This window comes from Bemisia tabaci, chromosome 3, assembly GCF_918797505.1.
Source record: "Bemisia tabaci chromosome 3, PGI_BMITA_v3".
NCBI classification, from domain to species: Eukaryota; Metazoa; Arthropoda; class Insecta; order Hemiptera; family Aleyrodidae; genus Bemisia; species Bemisia tabaci.
Genome location: NC_092795.1, coordinates 45,636,239 through 45,658,315, shown reverse-complemented (window position 1 = coordinate 45,658,315; position 22,077 = coordinate 45,636,239). Strand labels below are relative to the sequence as shown.

Below are 22,077 nucleotides of genomic sequence, written 5' to 3'. Positions count from 1 at the left end.
ACTTTAAATCTCTCTGCAAACATACTAGTGAAACAAATACCTCTGTCCTCTGTCATAACAGAAGCAGAAGATGCCTCTTAAACTTCCAGAAGGTGACATGCAATGATTGCAGTCAAAGTAAACAAACGGGTCTTGCTTATTTTGCTAAAATCATTCTCACTCATAAATGCGTCTCCAAAGGAAATCGCTTTGATGTTGATGCGAATGCATCAAAATATATTTTCCCTGTGGTTCATTTCTGCGCATATTTGCGCTATTTCACTCAGAATGAAATTTCCTTTGATAAATTTATCTATTTCAGGTAAAATAGCTTGGAACTCAGCACACACACTCTATTACCCTGCAAAGCGTATAGGGACATAGGAATGTGTTAGGAAGCACACACACTCTATTACCCTGCAAAGCGTATAGGGACATAGGAATGTGTTAGGAGAAAGCAACCACCCCGTCAAAATTGGTTTTTTCTGACATTTCAAAATTTTTGAACCAGTTTCAATTTATGAGGAGAGACGAATGCATATTTCAGTAGCATCTCTTTGTGCCTTGCGTAAAGGGAAGAAAGCCCACAAGAACGAAAAAGTTGTAGCTCTTACACTGATCAAAATATTGGTGCTCTTGGGTTGCTTTTGGTTTATATAGGAAGTAAAACACAAAGGAACCAAAATTTCGCGTTGATTTTGGTACAGTTTGCGGTGAATTTAGCGGTAATACCAACGAAGAGACTGGGAAACTCCGGAGTAAACTGAAGGCTGGGGCTAGGGATGGAACTTACGCCTTATTGACCACTTGATTTCTCATATTAGACTTAAGTATCAGAGACCTCGAATAAGTGGTTCCACATAATTCTGAAATTATTGGCAACAATCAAAAGTAAATTTACCCCATTAAAACCGATGATTGACATGTTCAACAACATTTTTTTGGCAAATAGCATCGAGTTCCTCAAACTCTTTGAGCAAATTTTTCACTCCAACATTCATTTGTCATTACTCGGCAAGAATTTAAGTGATGCTACTTCTGAGCAAAAATTGAGTTCCCGAAAGTAAGTTTTGCATACCCCTCCGGTTTAACTTGTTTAATTACGAAGTTTGGGATATGTATCTCTGTAGGTGATATGGAAGCTATTAGGTCAGAAAATCTTATAATTAGACGGTTAAATCTTACGGGGTCGTAAAGCCTGGTGAAATTTGTTATTCCTTTTGTAGTTTTTTGGTCCGACTCCTACGAGCGCGGTTGAAGATACCTTCTACAGCACTAATGCGCATAATTTTTGAATGAAATTTTCCCTCAGCATTCGCAAAAAATTTTTGGTGCCTACCATGAAGTAACAAAACTGATGAGTTTGATCTGTAACAGTCAATCGCAAATACACGCGATTCTGCGGACTAATTTAGGTGCCTTCAACCGTTTTAATGATCGTTGCTATGGCAACAAACGCCAAAATTTTCTACAGCGTAATTTACGCTCCGCTTAAGAAGCAAGTGCTCAACTTACAGCGTGTCTCGAAAGAAATGATTAAACAAAAGTCACTCGGTATGATATACGAGGGCCAAATTACAAAAAGAGCGGTTTGCATCCAGGAATAATTACTATACTGCCGTACTGTGGAAAAATGACGTAGGAACATCCGAGTGTTGTCAAATCTCCCCCGATAAAATGTGTATTTTCCGGATAGTCATGAATATTTTTCCCTGAAAGTTTCAAAAAATTCAGATCAAATCGCCGGTGAATTTCACTGTGAAATTAGAGGATATATTTTCGCAGGTTTCCCGAGGTATTTTCTCTTCATTACAGGACATTCGGCAACGTTTGAAGGGTCATACGGCGTTCTTCCTGAGCATTCAATTTGGCCGCGCGATAAAACGGACGTTTCATCTTGTGAGACGGTGGCTGTGCGGCACAATAAATACGCACAGTTGCGTAACCTGAACTTTACTGTGAACCCGTCTTATTTCCGTTATAACCTCTTTGGATGCGGTCCCGGACGATAAAGTTATCCCCTCGCAGTTAAAATGATGAACACCGGCGGGGCGGCGGAAGAGCCATCAGCCTAAGTGATGTTTTTCTAGGTGCTCGCTAACTCTTTTTCGGCGTTAAGGAGTTTTAGACGGACAGATGTACGACATTGTATGCACGTTGTTCCGCCAATTGTTGCCAGAATCACCCGATTTAATTGCGAACGTGAGGTTCCACAATTCCGTGCGAAATGCGTCCGGACACCCAGAGTGTCATAGAGCTCTTGCATGTGTCAGGAATTTGCCATGTCTCCACCTTTCTACACACAGTTTGGATACTTCTCAGTGTTTTTTTTTTTTTTTTTTTTTTTTTTTTTTTCATTTCTGTTAAATCCAACCGGCATTTGACTCGGCGATCCGATCGGCATGCATCGTTCGAAAAATAAATACGTGAACTGATCGACGTGATTCATTCGACAACGATTTGATCGACAAGCGCCAATCGACTGACAGATCCGAGAATCGATCGACAACTCCGTGAATCGATCGACAACTCCGTGAATCGATCGACAACTCTGTGAGTTGATCAACAACTCCATGAATCGATCGAAACATCCGTGAATCGTTCGAAAAATCTGTGAATAGATCGAAAAATCTGTGAATAGATCGAAAAATCTGTGAATAGATCGGAAACTCCGCGAATCGACCGAATCACGACAATCGATTCGCGTTTTCATTTTTTCGATCGATTCGTGTCGATCGAATCCATACCCTCCGTAATTACAGGCTATATTTATGTTCGATGATTATAGGGTTCCAAGCTGACAACACGGTGGCTTACATCTATTCCCGAAGCTCCCGGAATACGGCACAGCACCACGTGGAGATCATAAGCACACGGTAGCTCTTATTCCATTAGTTTTATTTTATTGATAGCGCAGCGTGATGAACTAATCGATTTTCTGGATTTGGCAGGGATGTCAGGCGGGGGCGGGGAAGCAGGGGCACGGGTCGCGCCGTCAGAATGTATGTTCGCAGCTTGTTCCCGAGTCCGACTCGTCTCAATCACCACCCACGCATATTTTTCAATGGCTCGCATGGTCGCATACTGCGGTGTACGCTCTCGTGTAGCGGCGAATCTGAAAAATTGTCCCGTCAGGAGTTTGTGAATTTTCATATCAAGGAAAAAAAAGATGAAAAAGTATACCGAAACACGCATATTGTTGAATAAGTTTATTGGCGTGGATGCATTTCGGGCTTAGCCCATCCTCAGCAAGCAGTTAAAACTAAACACAGAAACAAGTTAATTACAGTGATGAATTGTCACAATGCATGATGGAGAGGAATAGCGAGAGGCAAAGAGAACTAAAACAATTGGGAACTGGTCAAAAAATGAAAAAAAATGTTAAAAGGTGTTTAAAAAACCAGTGGGAATAGCTGATACAGTTAGCAGAAGATATAGTAAACAAAATGACGTACAGAGTGAGAGACGCTAATTTTTGCTAAGATTTGCTGCGTTTTCTTCCCAAAAATGAGGGAGGGGTACGCTGAGGATGACGTAATTTTTAGGGGGAGCCTAGCAGTGGATGACGGTTGGATATGGCAAGGGAGGGCAGGGGGAATTGAAAAATTGAAATAATAGGTGAAGTAAATTTATAGACCGCACCTTATGGCATTTTTACTTTGGATGGCAGAAAACCTCCTGGGGTGTAAACATCGTTTAGCAAAGGAGATTTAAATCCGCTGTAGCCTGGAATCCACCGCGCAAAAACCTCGCGAACAATGAGCCATTGAACGGCATCTCATCGGAGGTTTACTTACACGTGTTTCCGTCAGGATCCGGTTTGAAGATCTCTATCCGGCCGTTCCGATGTTCTAATCTCAATAGAGTCCAATTACTGGAAGACCATAACAAGTTTGGAGTCAACGCGTGACAGACAGGACGCTCCCGTACAAGAAGTGGCGCCTAGACTTCAACCAGTTTACTCGGAGAAAATACGAGGTGCCCGCCGAAGCCGGCACGATTTCCGCTACAAGTTCATTGCTAAGTGTTCTTCCGTTTCGTTGTGCGGTAATACCTGCACCAGTCCCGTTCTTGGTCATGTCATCTATTAGCGCGCGTAATTGACGCGAGCAGTTGCCCGGAAGCAACCCATATCATTTGCATCGGCCTGAAATTCTACTCACATTCTTTTTCTCTCGCGAGGAATGCTCAATGGACCACTAGACAAGGTACGAATTTCAACATTCTGATACATGTCTTGTAACTAAAATTTCACGTAGAGCACGAAGCGCACAACGAAAATGACCGAAATTAACTCCTTACGGAGATATTTAATGTTTCTTGATGCGTGAATTCAAACCACCCGCTCATGAAAACTCAATGCTCTACGTGATTCACATCGCGCGCTAAACGTTATCATGACAGTCTCTGCGATATAAAAATCCGGCAACCTCGATCTTAACGTTTTGGCTCAGCTGTAGCAAATTGCTTATAGTATGAACAACACACGGTTGGGAAATGAACATTGCTCGATTGAGAAGCTTGCTGAAACCTTTGTAGTGCGCGATTTGACTCACGTAGAGCTTTGAGTTTCTTGTGAGCGGGCAGTTCAAATTTCTCGTAACCAATGTGAAATAAGAACGTTAATATCTTCGTTAGGAGTTGGTTTCAGTAATTTTCGTTGTGCGAATCGTGTTTTACGTGAAATTCTGGTTAAGAAACTTGTATCAGATTGCTTAAATTCGTACCTTGTCTAGTGGCCCTTCTTTAAAAACAAATCTGCCTAGTGTAGGGCTCATTTCTGCTACCTTTGGAACCGAATTTTGTCGGTCCTTCCGGGTGCGAACGAAAATTTCGGTTCCAGGGACCAAAAGCTCCATGGGCGGTAGAGCCCGCATGGCGAATGTAGGAAGTGTCCAAAAATATTAAATGATCGATTTTTTAAAATTTCTCCTAGAATCTCCTCCACTTGATATGCCTCGTTAAAAATATCTAAGCCCTAGAAATCTCGAAATATTCAAGTAAAAAGAATAAAACCTTATCGAAACTCTAAATACAGTTTTACTTTGCAATGGCACGATATGATTTTAAAAAAGTCACTGACGAGTTCCAAGTCTTGAACTTTTATGGTTTACGCGCATTAAACACGAGTATAGCTTTTCTAAAAATAGAGTGAAAAATTGAGAGGAGTGCATTTTTAAGGACGGCCCGAATGAGCAGTTAATGAATTGCGTGATAAAATACGGAAATTTACTGCTCATAAAAGTAACGAGGATCGAAGACTTAAAATTAAAGTATAGATCTTTGCATCTGGTGTCCCATATTGTGCTCACCACTTTCCATGTTTATTGATACTGGTCTAAAGTCAACTGAACTAACTCTCCCTCTCCTCGACGCTCGTGAAAAAATGTGTGCGTTACTAATCGCCAGAAAATGTTTAGGTTGAGTGGACTCGAGCTTAAATCATCAAGAAAGTAAAACATCATAAGCGTTGGTGCCGGACTTGGCGAGAGATTATTCATTCTACGTGATAAATTGGACAGAGTGACTTTTTTGTACTCAATTTTTCACCGACCATGACGCTTTTAGATCGTACCTGCGCCGCTTTAAATTAAATGAGTCAGCTGCTCGCAAGAGATACTAGACAAATAAATATACTCTAAATAGGTAAAATTGCACGAAAATTGCGTTGGTCACGTCAAAAAAGTCTGAGATCCATTTCCTTAGCGAGCAATCTGCGTAGTATGTAACACGCTTTTTCAAGTTTCCCGCGTCTAAGGGCACTCGGGCAGTTTCTCTCAGGCCCCGCCGCACAGTGGATCGAATCAATACGAGAGGTCGAATGAAATTTGGAAACTTTAAAAGCTTAAAACTCCGTTCCTACAAAAATTTCAGATTTTAACAGCGGTTCCATTGGTTTCCTCGTGAAATTTTCTCCCAGAAGCACCCCTCAAAATTTAAAATGCGATGAAATAAACATAAAAATGTGCAGTTGTAGTCAAAAATTTCATGTCCGACCTCCTTAATTGTCTCGATCCACTGTGCGCCGATCAGGTTTGCTCATGCTGAGCAGCAAGAAAAACTAACCTGAGTAAACAAACGATTACACCAACTTTTTCTATTGCATGATTCCAATCGTTTTCAAGCGTCTGCTTCCTTTTTCTCTCTTAATTTTACATAAGCAAAAGCTTTGAACCAATTGAAATCTTACGCGAGGAGAATTTATTACCTACAATTCGCGAGATTATTCGTTTACTTTGGTTAGGTCTCTCTCCGAAAAAAAATCTGACTGTCGGCTACTATGGAAAACTGCCCGCAGACGCTGAAAATTTGAAGACGCGCATTCATACGCAGATTACGCGCTAAGGATAAAACATTATGATATTGTATTATAGAGTTTGGTTTGTGTGAAGTCTAAACTTCACAAAACCAACACTCGTCTAAAATCTAAAAAACTCCAACATCCCGTCTAAACTTCAAAAATAGGGGAAGAGAGATATCATCTCCACCTCCGTTTGAGGCAGTGTAAAGCAGCCAATCACAGAGAAAAAAATCAAGTGCATTTTCCTGTTCATAAAGTTTCAACGCTTCAGCTTTCCCGATAAAACAAACAACGCTGCAATAAGTAACGCTTGCATATAGCGCTTCGCATTTCCGTGTTTTTCCCCCGTTTTGTCGAGATGATTCGTTTCTGGACCCTTTCCAAAATAGTGCAAGGTCCACGGCCCTTGATATCAATGCTGCCAAGTTATTACTGTAATGAGACTACATGAGCAATGTGGCGCGGAAAAAAGGTAAATTCATTCATTTCGATTTCTCTGGGTGACAATTGCAGGTAATGACCGGACGTTAACTTAGCGTTTAGACGGATCTGATTATTTTTTGCGATGCTAGCTGTAAGCTTAAAAAACATTTCAAAATAGTACTCTCGGACAAGCGTCACCGACGCATTCCGTAGACCATTTTTTTCTCAACTTGTTGCATTTCCTTGACTTTATAAACTTCGTTTGAATCATTCTCCAGGTTACATCCGAAACATTTTTGACTGAATTAATCTTATTTTATCCATACAAAAAGAGAAAGAAAAGAAAGAAAAAATGACAAAATTAAGGTAAACTCACTTGATTCTTTTGCTCCTTTTCTGAAACTGTCGTAAAGCGTCCTGGTGTCCTCAGTTAGATACCCCAAGACTTTTCCGTCTTTGGCATCTTTGTAGAACTTTGACACACGAACTGTATCTGGCCCCTGAGAGAAAAGAGAAAAAGTATGTTTTAGGAGGAATTATTTTAAGGCGGGGATAATTCACTTGCGACAGAAAGAAGTTTTCTGCGAGAGGTAAACCTGAAAATTGGCGTGGTTTTCACACAATTTTAAGAACGTCATGTCGATGGTTCAGACTAGAGCTGTGGCCTGTCAATATACTTACATTAGCACACTCAATTATTTTTACTATGCATATTCTTTACAAGGCTAAATAGGACGTATTTATGCTAAAACGAAGTATGTTACACGAAATCCCTATGCACATAGTTCCTTTTGACATAAATACGTCCAATATATCGATTACCAAACCGCAAACCTACGCATTTTCGTTTGAGATATTGCAGACTACCTGTCATGCATTATTTTTTCTTTGGAAAATGAGTAGAAGTTCTTAAAAACTTCTCTCAATTTTCGATTTTTTTACCCTCGCTTTCCTTGCAACGCACCCGTAACGCAGCCTTACGCCCCCCTTCTGCATCACGTAACGCTGGCCTGACCTCCCCCTCCATTTAAAAAAAAAAAATCAACAAAACTCTGAGAAAACAGATTTTAAAAAAAAATCGGGTTTTATTTTTGGGAGATATTTTGCTGGGTCACGCGCCGAAAAGACTCAAGTATTTGTGAAGGGTAGGATTTTCAGTTTTTTGCACGTTTTTTTCAAAGCTATTTTCCCCCGGCTCGGATTCGCTATGCAACGCTGGGCTTGACCTCCCCCCTCGCCCCCCTTGTACCACACAGTAAAGCTACCTCAACCCCCCCCCCCCCCCCCACCACCACCCTAAGTGCATTACGTAATACTTGAACGGCCATTAACAGCTTTTATTCTTGTACTAGAGGGTTATATTTGTTTAATATTTTCGGTAAATATCCAATAGATCCTCTTATTGGTGGATTTACCAGTTGATTAAGTTATATGATTACTGATGCTCTAGGTGCCTAAGTGAGCACCATGCACGTCCATTGATGTGACCGTAAATTCATTGGAGACAAAAAGGAGGGTGAAAACATTTCCAAGCAAACTCATAGGGGAAGCTCTGAGCATTCTGACAAGTTGCTATCATAAATATGATGAAGTGCCTCGTCAAGATGGTTGACGAAGTGTGAAGCTACCGACCCGCTGATGTCACATTCCTAGCCATGACATTCGTCTTTGCGAGCAAATACATCAAAATAACATTCGCTCTTCCTGAGAGGGCGGCATCAATTAATCATGATCATGTTTCTCATTGGCATCAGTCACATTCATGTCACGACTGCTAAATTCATCCATCTTCTCACCTCTCTATTTCCTCTCTTCTCACCTGAAGTCACTAAGTGGAGGATTGCAGGTGGTTTTTGCACTGGTTTCTTTTTCAATACCTAATCTTGTTGGTTGTCTTGAAATGGGCCTGTTGCAAACTTCAGCTAGAGCAAAAAGACGAGTTCTTTGTTATAGAAATTAAAAGGCTCAAAAATCACGATGAGCGTATCATTAGAGTCCGTAATACGCTCCTAACTTCACAATCTGCGCAAAAAATATTCGTTTTTTTGTGTGCTCCCGCTTCAAAAAAGATACAACGGCAAAGATGAAAATTTCGTAAGAGGAGTCGATCCACCCAATCCTTCCGCCCTGTGATGCTACGCAATATTCAACATGGTCGACGACAACCCGCCAAAACACAAGTAACGACACGGGAATTCATCAACCGCCGTGTTTTGCGATGACATTTTCCTTGCGTTGATAAAGAACGTGGTGCTCCCTCTCGATATGCGCGCGGAGGCGTCAGCCATGTTGAATATTGTGTGGCAAATTAGTGCGCAAGGGTTGAAAGGAACGAATCCTCTTACAAAATGTTCATCTGTGCCGTAGTATACTTTTCGAAGCGGGAAGCTTAAAATAATTCATATCGACGTCATGGGCCGGCTTTAGGGAATGGCCACATGATGGGCCACGGCCCATGGCGGCAAATTCAGGGGGCGGCAAATTTTGCAATTTTTTAAATGTAGGTATCAAAAAAAGAGAGAAAAAAATCGGATTCAGAATATAAATTACAAACGAGAAAAGGCGACAAAATCTCTCATTTCCTGAGAGTAAAAGTATAGTAATTTCTAATTTTATCGTCTTTCGGTGATACAAGATACAACACCTTTAAATAGTCGAGTTAAGAGGGAAACCCAACTCGCAATTTGACCTGGAACGGAGTGGCACGGTGGTTGGCATGAAACACACAGCGCCTACAAGACTCCATGAATACTTCATGCATTGCGTCAAACACAGTGCGGTCAGCAGCGCGGTCGCCGTGAAACGCATAGCGCCTACAAGACTGCATGAATACTTCTCGCATTGCGTCAAACACAGTGCGATCAGTTTGTTCTTTCATAATGTTTTCTTTCATTTCTTATAAATGGAAGGCCTTGTTCACACAAAGATAGGTTCACCGAACTTAACTTTTGCGCAAAGTTCCGTGAACTTTTGCTGGTAATGTTGACAGGGCTTCGCAAAAAATGTGTCCAATACGAGAAAACGCGTCTCATGTACCCCTCCCCGCTGCACGCTCACTTGATGGTTTTTATCGATGTTTCAAAACGAATGAGAAGGGGGCGGCAAAATACAGGCGGCCCATGGGCGGCAAGTAGGTAAATCCGGCCCTGATCGACGGTGAAATTCCCAAACTACGTATTTCGGTTTGCAACATTGCAGACTCACTGTCATACTTTATTCTTTGAAAGAAAAACCACTCAACGTACATTCTCTAAGATATCTGTGATTTTTCTGCTCTGTGCGAAGAAAATTCTGTGAAAACTTCACGAAATAATATTGATTCGCTTTCAGAAAAAAAGTATTAATAGGAGCGGAGATTTTAAACACCGCAAACGAGATACGTGGTTTGGGAGTTTCACCGTCGATATTCCTTGCGCAGATTGTGAAGTTAAGAGTGTATTTTAGACTTCCTCGATGCGTTCATCGTGATTTTTGAGCCATTTTCTATCGTAAGTAACGATCTTTTTTGCTCTAGCTGAAGTTTGCATCAGGCCCATTTGATCCTGAGACCTTGGGACATGCTCAGGGCAGTAAGTGGACAAACTGCCTTTACCGCTGCGAAACGCAGAGAACGGCATCTCCTTGGAAACCACTGTGAGAGTATGTGTTCGTCTTGAACGAGGGAATGCAACGTGGAAAAGTAAAGCGGCGTGTTGGTGCGCTGTTTCATCTTGCCGAGAGACTTTTGGCAAAGACCCGCGTCAAATGGCATTCATGCATATTAGACAGACGAGACAAAAAATACGAAACAAAATAGGTCGTTGTTTCTCTCACGTACCACTTTCTTCGCTCGCTCCGCACCTTGCGAACCAGCACGCAAGTCTTTGAGTCCCTTTGAAAACTACACGTTTTCGAGGCCTTAACTGGCCCAAATTTTGTCATTTAAAAAATGCTAAGGAGTGGAGAATTTGCACACAAAAATTGTATTGTTCACCTGAGAGTGGTTAATGAGCTGATTTTGCAGTATTTTTCATTATTTTGTTCTGACATGGGAAATTAGAGAAAAATAGATTCAAAAGTGAGAAAATGAACTACGCCCAGTTTTACATTGTATCTTATGCAGATCAAATAAGCACACCCCATCTATCCCGCACATCTCTAGTTCCTATGACGGCTATAGTCCATAAGTACGTCCAAATGGGATGAGGATTGAATTTTTAAGCTTTTTTTCAGGATCATTCGTAATGAATCATAACATCATATTTTTGAAGTGCTCGTTGCTTGGTCTCGCCGGTCTTGTACTTTTCTTGCGGCCCATGTGCCGCCTGTATTTTGACGCCCCCTTCTGATCCGTTTTGACACATCGATACAAATAACAAAGTGAACGTACCGGAGGAGGAGAGGTACATAATATGCGTTTACTCGTGCTGGGCACATTTCTTATGAATGCTCTGTCAACACTAGAAAAAGTTCACGGAACTTTGAGCGAAAGTTAAGTTCCATAAACCTACCTCTGTGTGGACAAGGCCTTTCATTTATAAGAAATGAACGAAAAAATTATGAAAGAAAGAGCATGAATGTGGTTTAAAATTTTTAATTTCCGCCTTCACGCCAACCGCATCGTGTTTGGCGCAGTGCGTGAAGTATCCCTTTAGCCTTGTAGGCGCTATGCGTTTCATGCCGACCGCACTGTTTTTGACGCAATGCGTGAAGTATTCATGCAGTCTCGTAGGCACTATGAGTTTCACGCCAACCGCTACTGACCGCACTACGTTTGATGCAATGCGCGAAGTATTCGAGGAGTCTTGTAGGCGCTAATATGTGTTTCATGCTGACCAGCGCGCCGCGCAGGCTTCTCCTCTCCTTTACATCTCAAGTCCTCGTCATCATTGCTCTCACCGCCGCGCCGCTCCAGGCCAAACTGCGTGTTTAGTTTCTCTCTCAACTAGACTAATAGAAGGCTCTGTCTCTTGTAAGACGAAAAAATTAGTAATTACTATACTTTAACTCTCAGGAAATGGGATATTTATTTCCCTTTCTCGCTTGTAATTTTTTTTCCTGGATCTGATTTTATTTTTGATACCTTCATTTGAACAAATTGCAACATTTGCCGCCTCCTAAATTTGCCACCATGGGCCGCGACCCATGTGGCATTCCACCCCCTGATTCCGGCCCTGTCATGGTTTATGCAGGCCAAAAATAAATGCTATGAAATAAATACATACATATAGGTCGCTTTATAGCACTCCCTCGCGCTCTACGACTCCTAACCTCCACCGCTCTCTGTCGAACCACAAACCTTGGGGCATTGAGCACCTTAACATTTCTGCTTCAATCCCCTGCCTCCAACCTCTCATTAGGCGCCCTCTACGCCTTCTCCCAGGAGGAACCCAATCAAGGACCTTCTTCGGCAACCGGTCTCCTGCCATTCTCTGGACATGACCATACCAAATACGTTGTTTCGTCTTAATGTCATGCACGATGGTTTGTTTGGCATCCATGATCTCCCGTACCGTCTCATCCCTGACGCGATCCTCTCTGGAAATACCAGCGGATCTACGCCAGAAGTCCATCTCTGTTGCCTCTAAAACCTCCCGGGTCCGCTGTTTCATCGGCCATACTTCACACCCGTAGGCTACTATGCTCTTGACAATCGCGTTGTAGATCCTACTATGAAATAAATACTTACGGTCAAAAAAGGCAACAAAATAAAAAAATAAGCTTTCCGTGTGATTTTGCTGAGAATCGACCTTGGCCCCTATCCCCCCCCCCCCAAAAAAAAATAAAAAAATTAGCGTACCCCAAAATCGTTTGACGTGCATAAGGAGACCATAGATATGGTTCTCTGCAAATTTTGAATGGAATCGAACAGATAGATTCTGAGATATCGCTGTACCGAGATTTGGGGGACGCCGGACGGACGGACACACATTTTTTCAAGTATGATTATTTTGACTCCAGGGACCTTAGAACGTCTAGAAATGATGAAATTTCAAAAAAAAAAATTTTCTTGGAGGATGACAATACTTCCTCTAGGGGAGCGAGAAAGTAAAAACTAGATACGAGGTTTTTTTTTTATTTATTTTTTTTCTATGGTGCTCCTGCATTGCTCCGAAAAACTTGGCTAACGCTGTTCGCACTCGGTACACCCACTTTCTCACGTTGATTCATGCTAGTACACTGCCGTGCTAAGGAAGGACGCCGTATGAGCCTTCAGGCGTTGCCATATTTCCTTTGATAAAACACAAATTTCCCGGAAAACTTATGAATATTTTTCTTCCAATTTTTCAGATAATTTTGTTCGCAATTTCAGCTAAAGTTCCTGCAATTTTCAATGAAAAATATTCATAGATTTTCTCAAAAATGAACATTTTAGTGAAGGAAATTTGGCAACTCTCGAATGTTCATACGGCGTTCTTCCTTGGCACGGCTTTGCAGGACCGAAAACTTGACACCGTAAATTCTCATTTTGAATTTGGCATCGCCGAGCGGAACCGTTTCGTTAGACGGCGGCGCGACACCGGCCCGAAAAGCAATTCATTAAAGCTCGGCTCCGGGCTCTAGACGCTGGCGCTGATTCATTATAAATGCCGAAATATATGAATAAGAATATTAATAGAGTGCAGGGCAGGAGAGGATTCGTGGAGGCTCGGAGGTTGACAAACGTGGAAACAGATTAAAATACACTCGTAAAACTGGGATTAATGTAAAGTGTAAAATTAACCGAAAACGACCTCACAACAATCGGAGGCGGGATTTTGGCGCGGTTGTCGCCTCATTATTACTTATCACCAAATTCACAATTGTAAATTGCTGAAGTTGGAGTGTGGCGTTGAAAACAAGTATGGATACATATATTTACACTTGTAGAAATTTTGGAGGTAAAACCGGGGAAAAATGTTTAACAACGTCGCCTACATTTATTTGGAAGGATTTAAGCGCAATTGGACGACGTATTTATGCTGAAAGGAACTACAGTCGGGTGGGAAAGAAAGGTTGTGCTTGTTAGTTAACAGCCCTAAGAATGAATGGGAATTATAAAGCATTGATGACGTCAGTATTGACAACAGGAGCGACGACAACGAGGTTGTGAGTCTCTAACTCATGAGCCCTGTCCACAACGTTCTTGTTGTATGCCCAAGGCTCATGAGTTAGCTTATTTTGATACTTATTTTTTAAAGCGTGAGATGTCTGTAATTTCAAAGATTACCGGGCAATCTTTCAACAATGGCTGAAGAATGAGATATTTTAAGGAACACGTTGGTGAACCTGTTAGATTCAAAATCGAGCATTTTCCTCCGTTTCAGAGAATATTTTACCATTAGTTTAACATCAAATAAAATGATTTAATGGTCACTTAATGAGTGAAAAAACGAATTCTTTGCTTGTCTCTACACTCCCATTCTTTTCTGAGCCAATTCTGTATTTTCTTGGAGGAGGGACTCCCTCTAAAGATATGAAAATGGGAGTTGAAATAACGATTTTGTATGACAATGTCATTATAGGTTGATGGGCAATTAGGTATAAATAGTACAGCTAAAATCCAGCAATCCAAAATCTTGTGCCATTGTTCTATGCATAATTTGTCAAGAGGAAATGTACGCCGCAAAACATCACTTTATCTTTAGCAACCTTTTTGACAGTATTGATAGTACTTCAAGCATTTAAATAATAATATTATTATCTTCTGAAAGTAATAAAAAGGAAAGAAAGACAGAAAAAAACCACCTGTAAGTACTCCAAAGAACTTTGACATCGCTCAGCCAATAAAAGGTAACCCAATTCTCAGCCCCTGGAAGTTTTTGCTCCAGTTATTAGGTTCCTTTATAAAGAGATGAGGTCCAAATTCATATTTCATAGTCATTATTTTTGAAATATCAGGGCTTCCTTGACCGGTGCAATATTTATGGCTTTAGGAGGTTTTAATTTTTAAAGAACGATCATGAATCCGACCCTGGGAGCTTATCATATAATGGTTATAATTGAAACAAATGGTTTTGATACATTGCTTTTTTGGAATCGTCTACTCGCTGGAATTTTTACAAAAAACAACCACCTTAAAATTTGAAAAAAAAAAAAAAAAATCATGTATCGATCGATCGACCATATAATCTTGATGCTTTAGAGTCAATTTAGAATATTAAGAAATGAATTATTATGATGCGTTTTCATCATTTATATATTCCTAGTGGCGCTTGATTTGATAAAATGAAAGCAATACCATATAATATTTATTTAGCCATATATGAATGAAAAATTACGAGTTTCGTGAAATTTCATTTAAAGTAAAATTATGACTGAATTTTAAGTTTTGTGCTGATTGCAAATACTCATGATTACTGAAACCGTTACTTTATAAAACTAATAAGGCTAATACGAATTATTGTAGTTCTCTATGTATTTAATTAAAAATTTAAAAAAATTGCAACCAACTATTACTCATGTAAGTATTGTGGAAGTTTTATGTATCAAAATGCTTGCATTCGTTGGCTCCAATCATCAACCATTCTTGAACGAAAAGCTGCTACATTTACCCTGAATATTGTGGAAAAATTTACTTTCATTGGAATTATTTGCATAGTTTACCACACAGTCCGCACGATTATTTCTTCACACATGCAGCATTCTTATGAGACGAACTTAAAATTTGCACTGTTGGTTCATGGTGGAAATAGCTAATTTTGAAAAAATGGCACATAATATTGTCTTAGAAATACCAAGATGCTTGTTTCTGTCTGAGCTACTAACCCATAAATAAGATTCCCAGCTTCCTCGCGAACTGATGTTTCAAGACAACGCGATCGCTGACCTGACGATAGAGAAACTTAGTGTCGTTATATATTTTTCTCTAAGAGTCGTCGCAAAGTGAGACCATTGGGCATTTCTGTGACAATCAGTTAAAATTGAATTCAAATCGTGTGACAAGTTTAGTATGGTAATATATTCAATATGCATCTTAGCTGCTCCCTTTTTTTTACGTGTGCGTCTACTAAAACTTCTGCTGCAGTTACATCATGTTTAGTTAGACACTTGCAACCATTACGCAACGTTCTTCTGGCATTTTAACTCTCCTTTTCTTACGTACTCAATGACCCATACCTTAAAGAAAGGTTTCTGCTTAAACACGTGACATGATACTCGAAATTTGAGAAGAAAATGCACTATGCATGTGCCACGTGGAATCCTCAATTAACGGTTGCTACTAAAATCCAAATTTTATTAGGATATTTCAGAAACAAATTTACCTCTCGTTGCAACTTCAAAATACATCTTTGTTTTGGCCGTGAGAATGTCGTTAAATTTATATTCTGATCATTCCTATTCTTATTTTGTTATCTCCTTTTGAATTTTATGGTGTTATGGTCAGGTTAATTGCGTGGTCACATCGTGAGTGCTAAAAGGCGAAATTAGGTGGGCCCCCGTGTTTCCGCGATTTTGAGGGCCGGAACTGCTCTTTTTATCCATTGTAATTCCTAAAACGTTTATGGAATTTTTAAATAAATTTAGATGTTGAATAAATCAAGGAGTTGCCTCAAAATTCCTCGATTCTTTGCTTCACTGACTCAAATATGTAAAAAATATCTGCATTTGGGTAGAATTTGACTAAAGTTCGACATCAGGAACTACTAATTCTAGCTCATTTTTCAACTGACGCATTGAAATTTGTTTCCCTATGTAGATAACTGATTTGACGGAGGAGTCAGATAGTTCCTTATTGTTAAACAAAATCCAATTTGTCTCATAAATTTCCTCCAGATACCACTGTATGTCAGTCTGTTCTGCGATTTGGTCCCATGGCTCGTTGAAGAAAATGTCTGCTTCCTTGCAATTTGAACGTTGGGACCCCCTAAACCTCTGTTCCTAGACCGAGGGCGTATTTTTTGCGAAGACTTGAAATTTGATTTATTGACGGTGCCGACAAATTCTTCATTTTTCCCTATCAGCTCGGGGGAATGATGCCAGCCTCCAAAAAAAATCAAATATTTTCTTGATTTATGATAAATATGTATCCGCTGTCCGCTGTAAAGCGACTGGAATGTATGCATATATCCGCTGTCTAATGACCTTGCTTTACGAACTGTGTAAGGAAAATTCGTTTATAATGACGATTGCCAGCAAAGAGACAATCCTCATCTAAATAAAAACAATCGAGATCAACATACTCTTGCACCGCCTACACAATATTGATGATGCAAATCAAATGACACTTGTGTCAGCCTGCGACAGTGTAAAGCCAATTACATTTATTTTAGCCTGCGGCGTTGCAAATTGCACGCGAAATATCGAATAATAAAGGAATGTAAATTTACTTTTCACAACATTGTTTTACATTTACATTGTTGAGTGGAATATTACGTAAGGTAATTTCCCTTATTCTGGCCTCCCCTCCTCCTTACAATGCACCCGAAATCACGGAGCACTACCAAAACCTCACATGGACCACATTTTGCAATAAGGAACCACCATTTCTGGCTTATTTTAGAAACAGCGTATATGCCATTGGTTTCCCTATGGAGAAAGGTGCTTTTATGGAAGAGCCATAGATAGTGGTTCCTTATTGCAAAATGTAATCCACATATTCCTAGGTATTTAAACGTAATGTGACCTCAATTTCATTTTCCCTCCAAAGAAACAAACAAAAAGTTTGAAAAGTGTATGTTTTAACACCGAGTAGGTCGCGTCAGAGCAGGAAGTTTTTTCGTATAACTTTATCCTAAATACCACCAAGAGATCATAAGACCCGCCCGACTAGCTTTTGGGACAGGTATTATTATATTCTACTGTTTCATACACATAGACCATAAAAATACAGGTTTTTGTTGAAATTCAGGGGCGTATTATGACTGAGAATTTAAAGAAAGCAACATTAACTTTTTTTTTTGGGGGGGGGGGGGGCTGGCGTATGCACAAAAGTTTCGCCTTCGATTTTTGAGGTAGGTCAAAAACATCCTCCTTGCAATGATGGTAATCTTCCCAGGACTTGTGTCTTGTTTCACATTAACTATTCGGTTAAACCATTGGCGCCTACAAACCTAAGGGGATACTTCAAGCATTGCGCAATGCGTGAAGTATCTCCTTAGGTTTGTAGGAGCCAGTGCACGTTACGCGCCGGCAGCACGCATCTTCGCTCTGTGTTAGACTCTAATATTTAAACTTATGAAGTCGGCGTTTTTTGACTCATGATTATGAAATGCTATGAGATGCAGAAGAGGTACCTCGTGGACGGAAAATTCTAGTCGCCCTTTGTTTTCATTGCTTTATAAGCAAAAAATTACAGCGCTATTCTATTGAAAGTCACTTTCGATACATCCACGGTGGAATTTGCAAAAACGAGAATCTCATCTGCAGTGTTTCGAAACTGTGCTTTTTTCTCTCATTTTATTATATCAAAGAAGGACGAATTAATAGTTTGGCATGTAATATTTGCATAGATTTCCCTTCACACGAAGAGGAAAAACCCTTGAAGTTCTCAAGAGATGACGTTAAGTATTTTTTCCATTTAAAGAATGGAAATTGAAAAACTTATAAGTGCCATATAGATTGTGAATGTTTTTCCTCATTATAAATGAGCCCAAATATGTTCGCTTAATCGATCTTGTATGAGGAAATTTCCTGTAAATTTTGGTCTCATTTTTATAGGAAGAATTGGTATTCTCAAACCTTTGGATTCCTGCAATGAATGAGAGCAACCGTTGTCCAATCTTAACAACGTCTGATGGCGCTTAAAAAAGTTTTGGATTGCGCCACTCTGCGTTCAAAGAATCAATTCTGACGCACAGAAAAACATGATATTGCTGATTTAACAAGTTTGTAGTGAAGAGAAGTGTCCGACATGTTTCAATGTAGGTTTTACGATGATAAAATGCTAATTTAACCACCTCAGTGGTTAAATTAGCTATCCATTATTGTAAATTGTACATTTGAAACATGTCGGACATAACGATTCAATTGTTAAATTAGCAATCCATTTTTCTCCGTGTAGGAAGTCTAACACTGAAAAAAAAATCTCGGTGTATTTACTAAGGAAATGGTTAAACTACCAAGAATTCAGAATTCTATTTGATCCCAGTTTTTTCTTGATAAAATTACCATTTATGGAATTGGCAATTTTACCGAGAAATCTCGGTAAAATTATTGAACTTTCGCGGTAATTTTACTGGACCTTGGTAAAAACGCCAATATTTTCTATCGAGTGTGGTAGAATTACCGAGATAAAATGGTAAAGTTACCGGGAATTGATTACCAATAAAAGTGGTATTCTTACCTGAAAAAAACAGTAAAAATACCGGTTTTTAGGTAAGCTTACCAGTCTGTCTTGGTATAATTACCAATAATTGGTAAAAAAAGTGAGATGGTAAAGGTACCAACGGACCTTGGTAAAAACGCCGAGAATTTTTTTTCAGTGAAGGAGCATCGCAAACAGAGATTTGCGTTTTTGGAGTGCTACCGAGGAGGATGAAACGGAGGACCTCACCTTGAGAATATCCGACTGGTTCTTGAGGTCAATAGGGATTTTCATGGGCTCCGAATGGCAGCACTTGCCGCAACAGGAACTGCAGCACATGCACATTTTCGCGCCGGAGCACAAGTCCAGTTCGAACGCACCAACTTCAACCTCAACTTCGTTCACGCATCTTCGGGCGCACTTCCGGTGGCTTCACTTCCGGCGACTGCACTTCCGGCGACCCGAACTTCACTCCCGGAAACGGACCCTCGGTCCACCGCGAAACCTGTCACTTGCAATCCGCGACGGCACACAAGCGAAACTGCAAAACAAAGGCGCCTTTGATTTTATTTTTGTTTTTTTTTATGAACCGTGCTAATGCCTCGGCCCAGTGATTGATATACTGAGCGTTCGACTCCCCGAGTGACACGATTGTTACGGGATGAGTCGCACCGGCCAAAAAAAGACCCGCCGCGCCTCAGCCTTGCCAAATCTCCCCGTCAAAATTCACCCACCTGGTATTTTTTTCTTTGAAAAGTTCTCGTAATTAAACGTTAAATGGCAACGTCATCGCGCATGGCGCGAGGAGATAGCGTAGCCAGATTTCTCCTTATTCCACTATACAGGGTGATCCCGAAGTCTCCCACTACCAGCAACAGACATCAACTTTTGTACAAATCGTTATAGAGCCTTGAAATGTTCACTGGAAAAAAAACCAGATTGGATCTAGAGTCCTGACTCTTGAAAACATTGACAAGAAAAAATACTCTTGATTCAGTCAGATTTTTGCTTAAATCAAAAGGAAATCCGGTCAAATTAAGAGGCTTGGTTCTTGATTTAAGCAAAAATCCGATTGAATCAAGAGTATTTTTTCTTGTTGATGTTTTTAAGAGTCTGGACTCTAGATCCAATGTGATTTTTTCCCAGTCTTTTAAGTGTTTCAAGGTCCGAATAAATGACTTTAGGAAATCCCCAAAATTTTGAAAGGATTATCCTCGAAAGGAACAAAAACTCTAGGGGCTACATAGATGGTGTGGGACTTAAGGATCACCCTGTGAATATATCACTCAAATCTGTAAAATTTTCCACAAAACGGCAACTCGGTGAGAGAGAGGGATAGAGTCACGATCTGTGTTGTCAAATCATCGGAAAAGTATGTATTTATCTTCATGAATATGTTTAGAGAGAAATGATGGACCAAAGCAATATGGTATAGATTGGCAACTTCTGGGTCGCATTAGAACGAGCCCATTGTCATGGGCCGCGTGCTACATCTCACATAAAATGATGCAAGTTTACTGTTGTGTTGAGGAAAAACCACTCTTTGCATAGAGTTTCTGATAGAGGCTACGTTCCTTCGACTATCGGATGAGTTTTGGAGCAATTGTGTCCTTTTCAATCGTTCTGCCTCGGCAAAGATTTGGGGTTTGGGGTGGATGATTTTTAAAGCGTTGCCGACAGTTCGTATTAGCTTATCTTCCCTCCAGTGAATAAAGCCGTTACATTTTTTTTTTTTTTTTTTTGAACTGTACCATCGTCAACATTTTAAGCTAAACAGAAGCTCAATGCTGAAAAGCAAGCGATCAATTACTATTCGAATGAGTTCTTCTAAAAATGAGTCCAACAATACTTGCTCCGAAGAACTATTCCCTCTCGGACAGCAATTATTTTAGGGTTTAAATTTCCGACTAACGGATCGAAAACTGTCAATAATTTTTAATTTTTAAGGTAATTATAGAGAAGCATATGGAAAAGAGACACTTTTTCTTGTAATTTGTAGTGAATGACCGAGAAATCATCAGAAGATGAAGAATTAGGACGGATAAATTATTTTTCGTCATCCTAATCAAAATATTGAGTCAAATTACACATTTGATTAGGTTCCCCTAATTTACAATCTCCTCTTAGGCAAGTTGTAATTAACTGTAAATTCGTGTATTATTAGTTTTTTATCTGTTTTAATATTTGTTCTTTTTTTAAAATAAAAAAAAAATTCATTTTTTTGGTAGTCACTTATTATCCATTGAAACTGAATTAGCCGTCTAAATACCCCCAATTACTTATGTCTCATGTCAGTGACGCAAAAACAAGGCGCACGTCTTAATATTCAGCTAACCGTAGTACTCAAAACTGCAATATTCCAAAAGAATAATGAAAAAGATCCTTTATTAGATTACATTGCAGCCAACTTTTGAACGAAACTCTTATTTCTGACAAAAGGAAAGGAGTTCCTACAAGATTTTAAATGTATTTTTGAGTGACTATGAGTCCATGGGGGGCGGACTTTAACAGCCTCTACAAATTAGTTCCCTGTCACGTAAACCCATTTTTGTGGCCTATTGGAAAAGTATAATTGGGTTCCATGACGAATTGGCGCAAACTAACGAAATGAGCGGATAACTCTATCTCAGGCTAATGATGTAAGATTAGGATCGTTATTTTGGACATATGAGTTTATAATTTAAAGCTTTTCTAGCAAATGCCAGGGTTAGTTGTTCTTAAACAGACCCTCGAGTCTTCCTTAACAAGCTACCTTTTTGAAATCGGTGGGTCTTACAATCCCATTCATTTATGCCACACTAATTTTCACGTTCCGATTGCCATGCTAAGCACAATGTATAACACAAATCAGCCAAATATAAATACTAAATCATTAGCCTCTTTTTAAAAGCGTCTTGATAATAAATCCAGCTTACGAAAAATATTCCCCCCATAAATTGAAATATCAAAGCCGCAATATCATTCACGTGCATATTCTCTGATTGCAAAATTCTCTATTCTTTGATCACATCGAGGCACTTTGCATTTATAAAATCTGAGAAAATTGAACTAGAGGGATTGATGTCTTTCGTGGAAGTCAATTGATAGACTTGATTCTCTACACTTCTACCTGCCCCTTTTTTCATCCCACAAAAAAAATGGAGATTCATCCTCATTGGGGATTTGCAAA

At 39.9% G+C, this 22,077-nt stretch overlaps 1 protein-coding gene across 3 annotated transcripts in view; it reads right to left on the bottom strand.

The window, feature by feature from the left end:
- LOC109030681 (long-chain-fatty-acid--CoA ligase 1) overlaps window positions 1-22,077 on the bottom strand; it is a 52,064-nt gene that overhangs the window by 28,850 nt on the left and 1,137 nt on the right. For 2 of the 3 annotated variants that reach the window (XM_019041768.2, XM_072298461.1), the window contains exons 2-3: window positions 19,158-19,449; window positions 7,080-7,203 (exon numbers count right to left, since the gene is read on the bottom strand). In XM_019041768.2, coding sequence (XP_018897313.2) covers window positions 7,080-7,203; window positions 19,158-19,253 — 220 coding nt within the window. In that variant the 5' untranslated portion in view covers window positions 19,254-19,449. Of the gene's footprint in view, window positions 1-7,079; window positions 7,204-19,157; window positions 19,834-22,077 lie in introns of those variants that run through there. The other variant, XM_072298460.1, reaches the window with a different exon arrangement.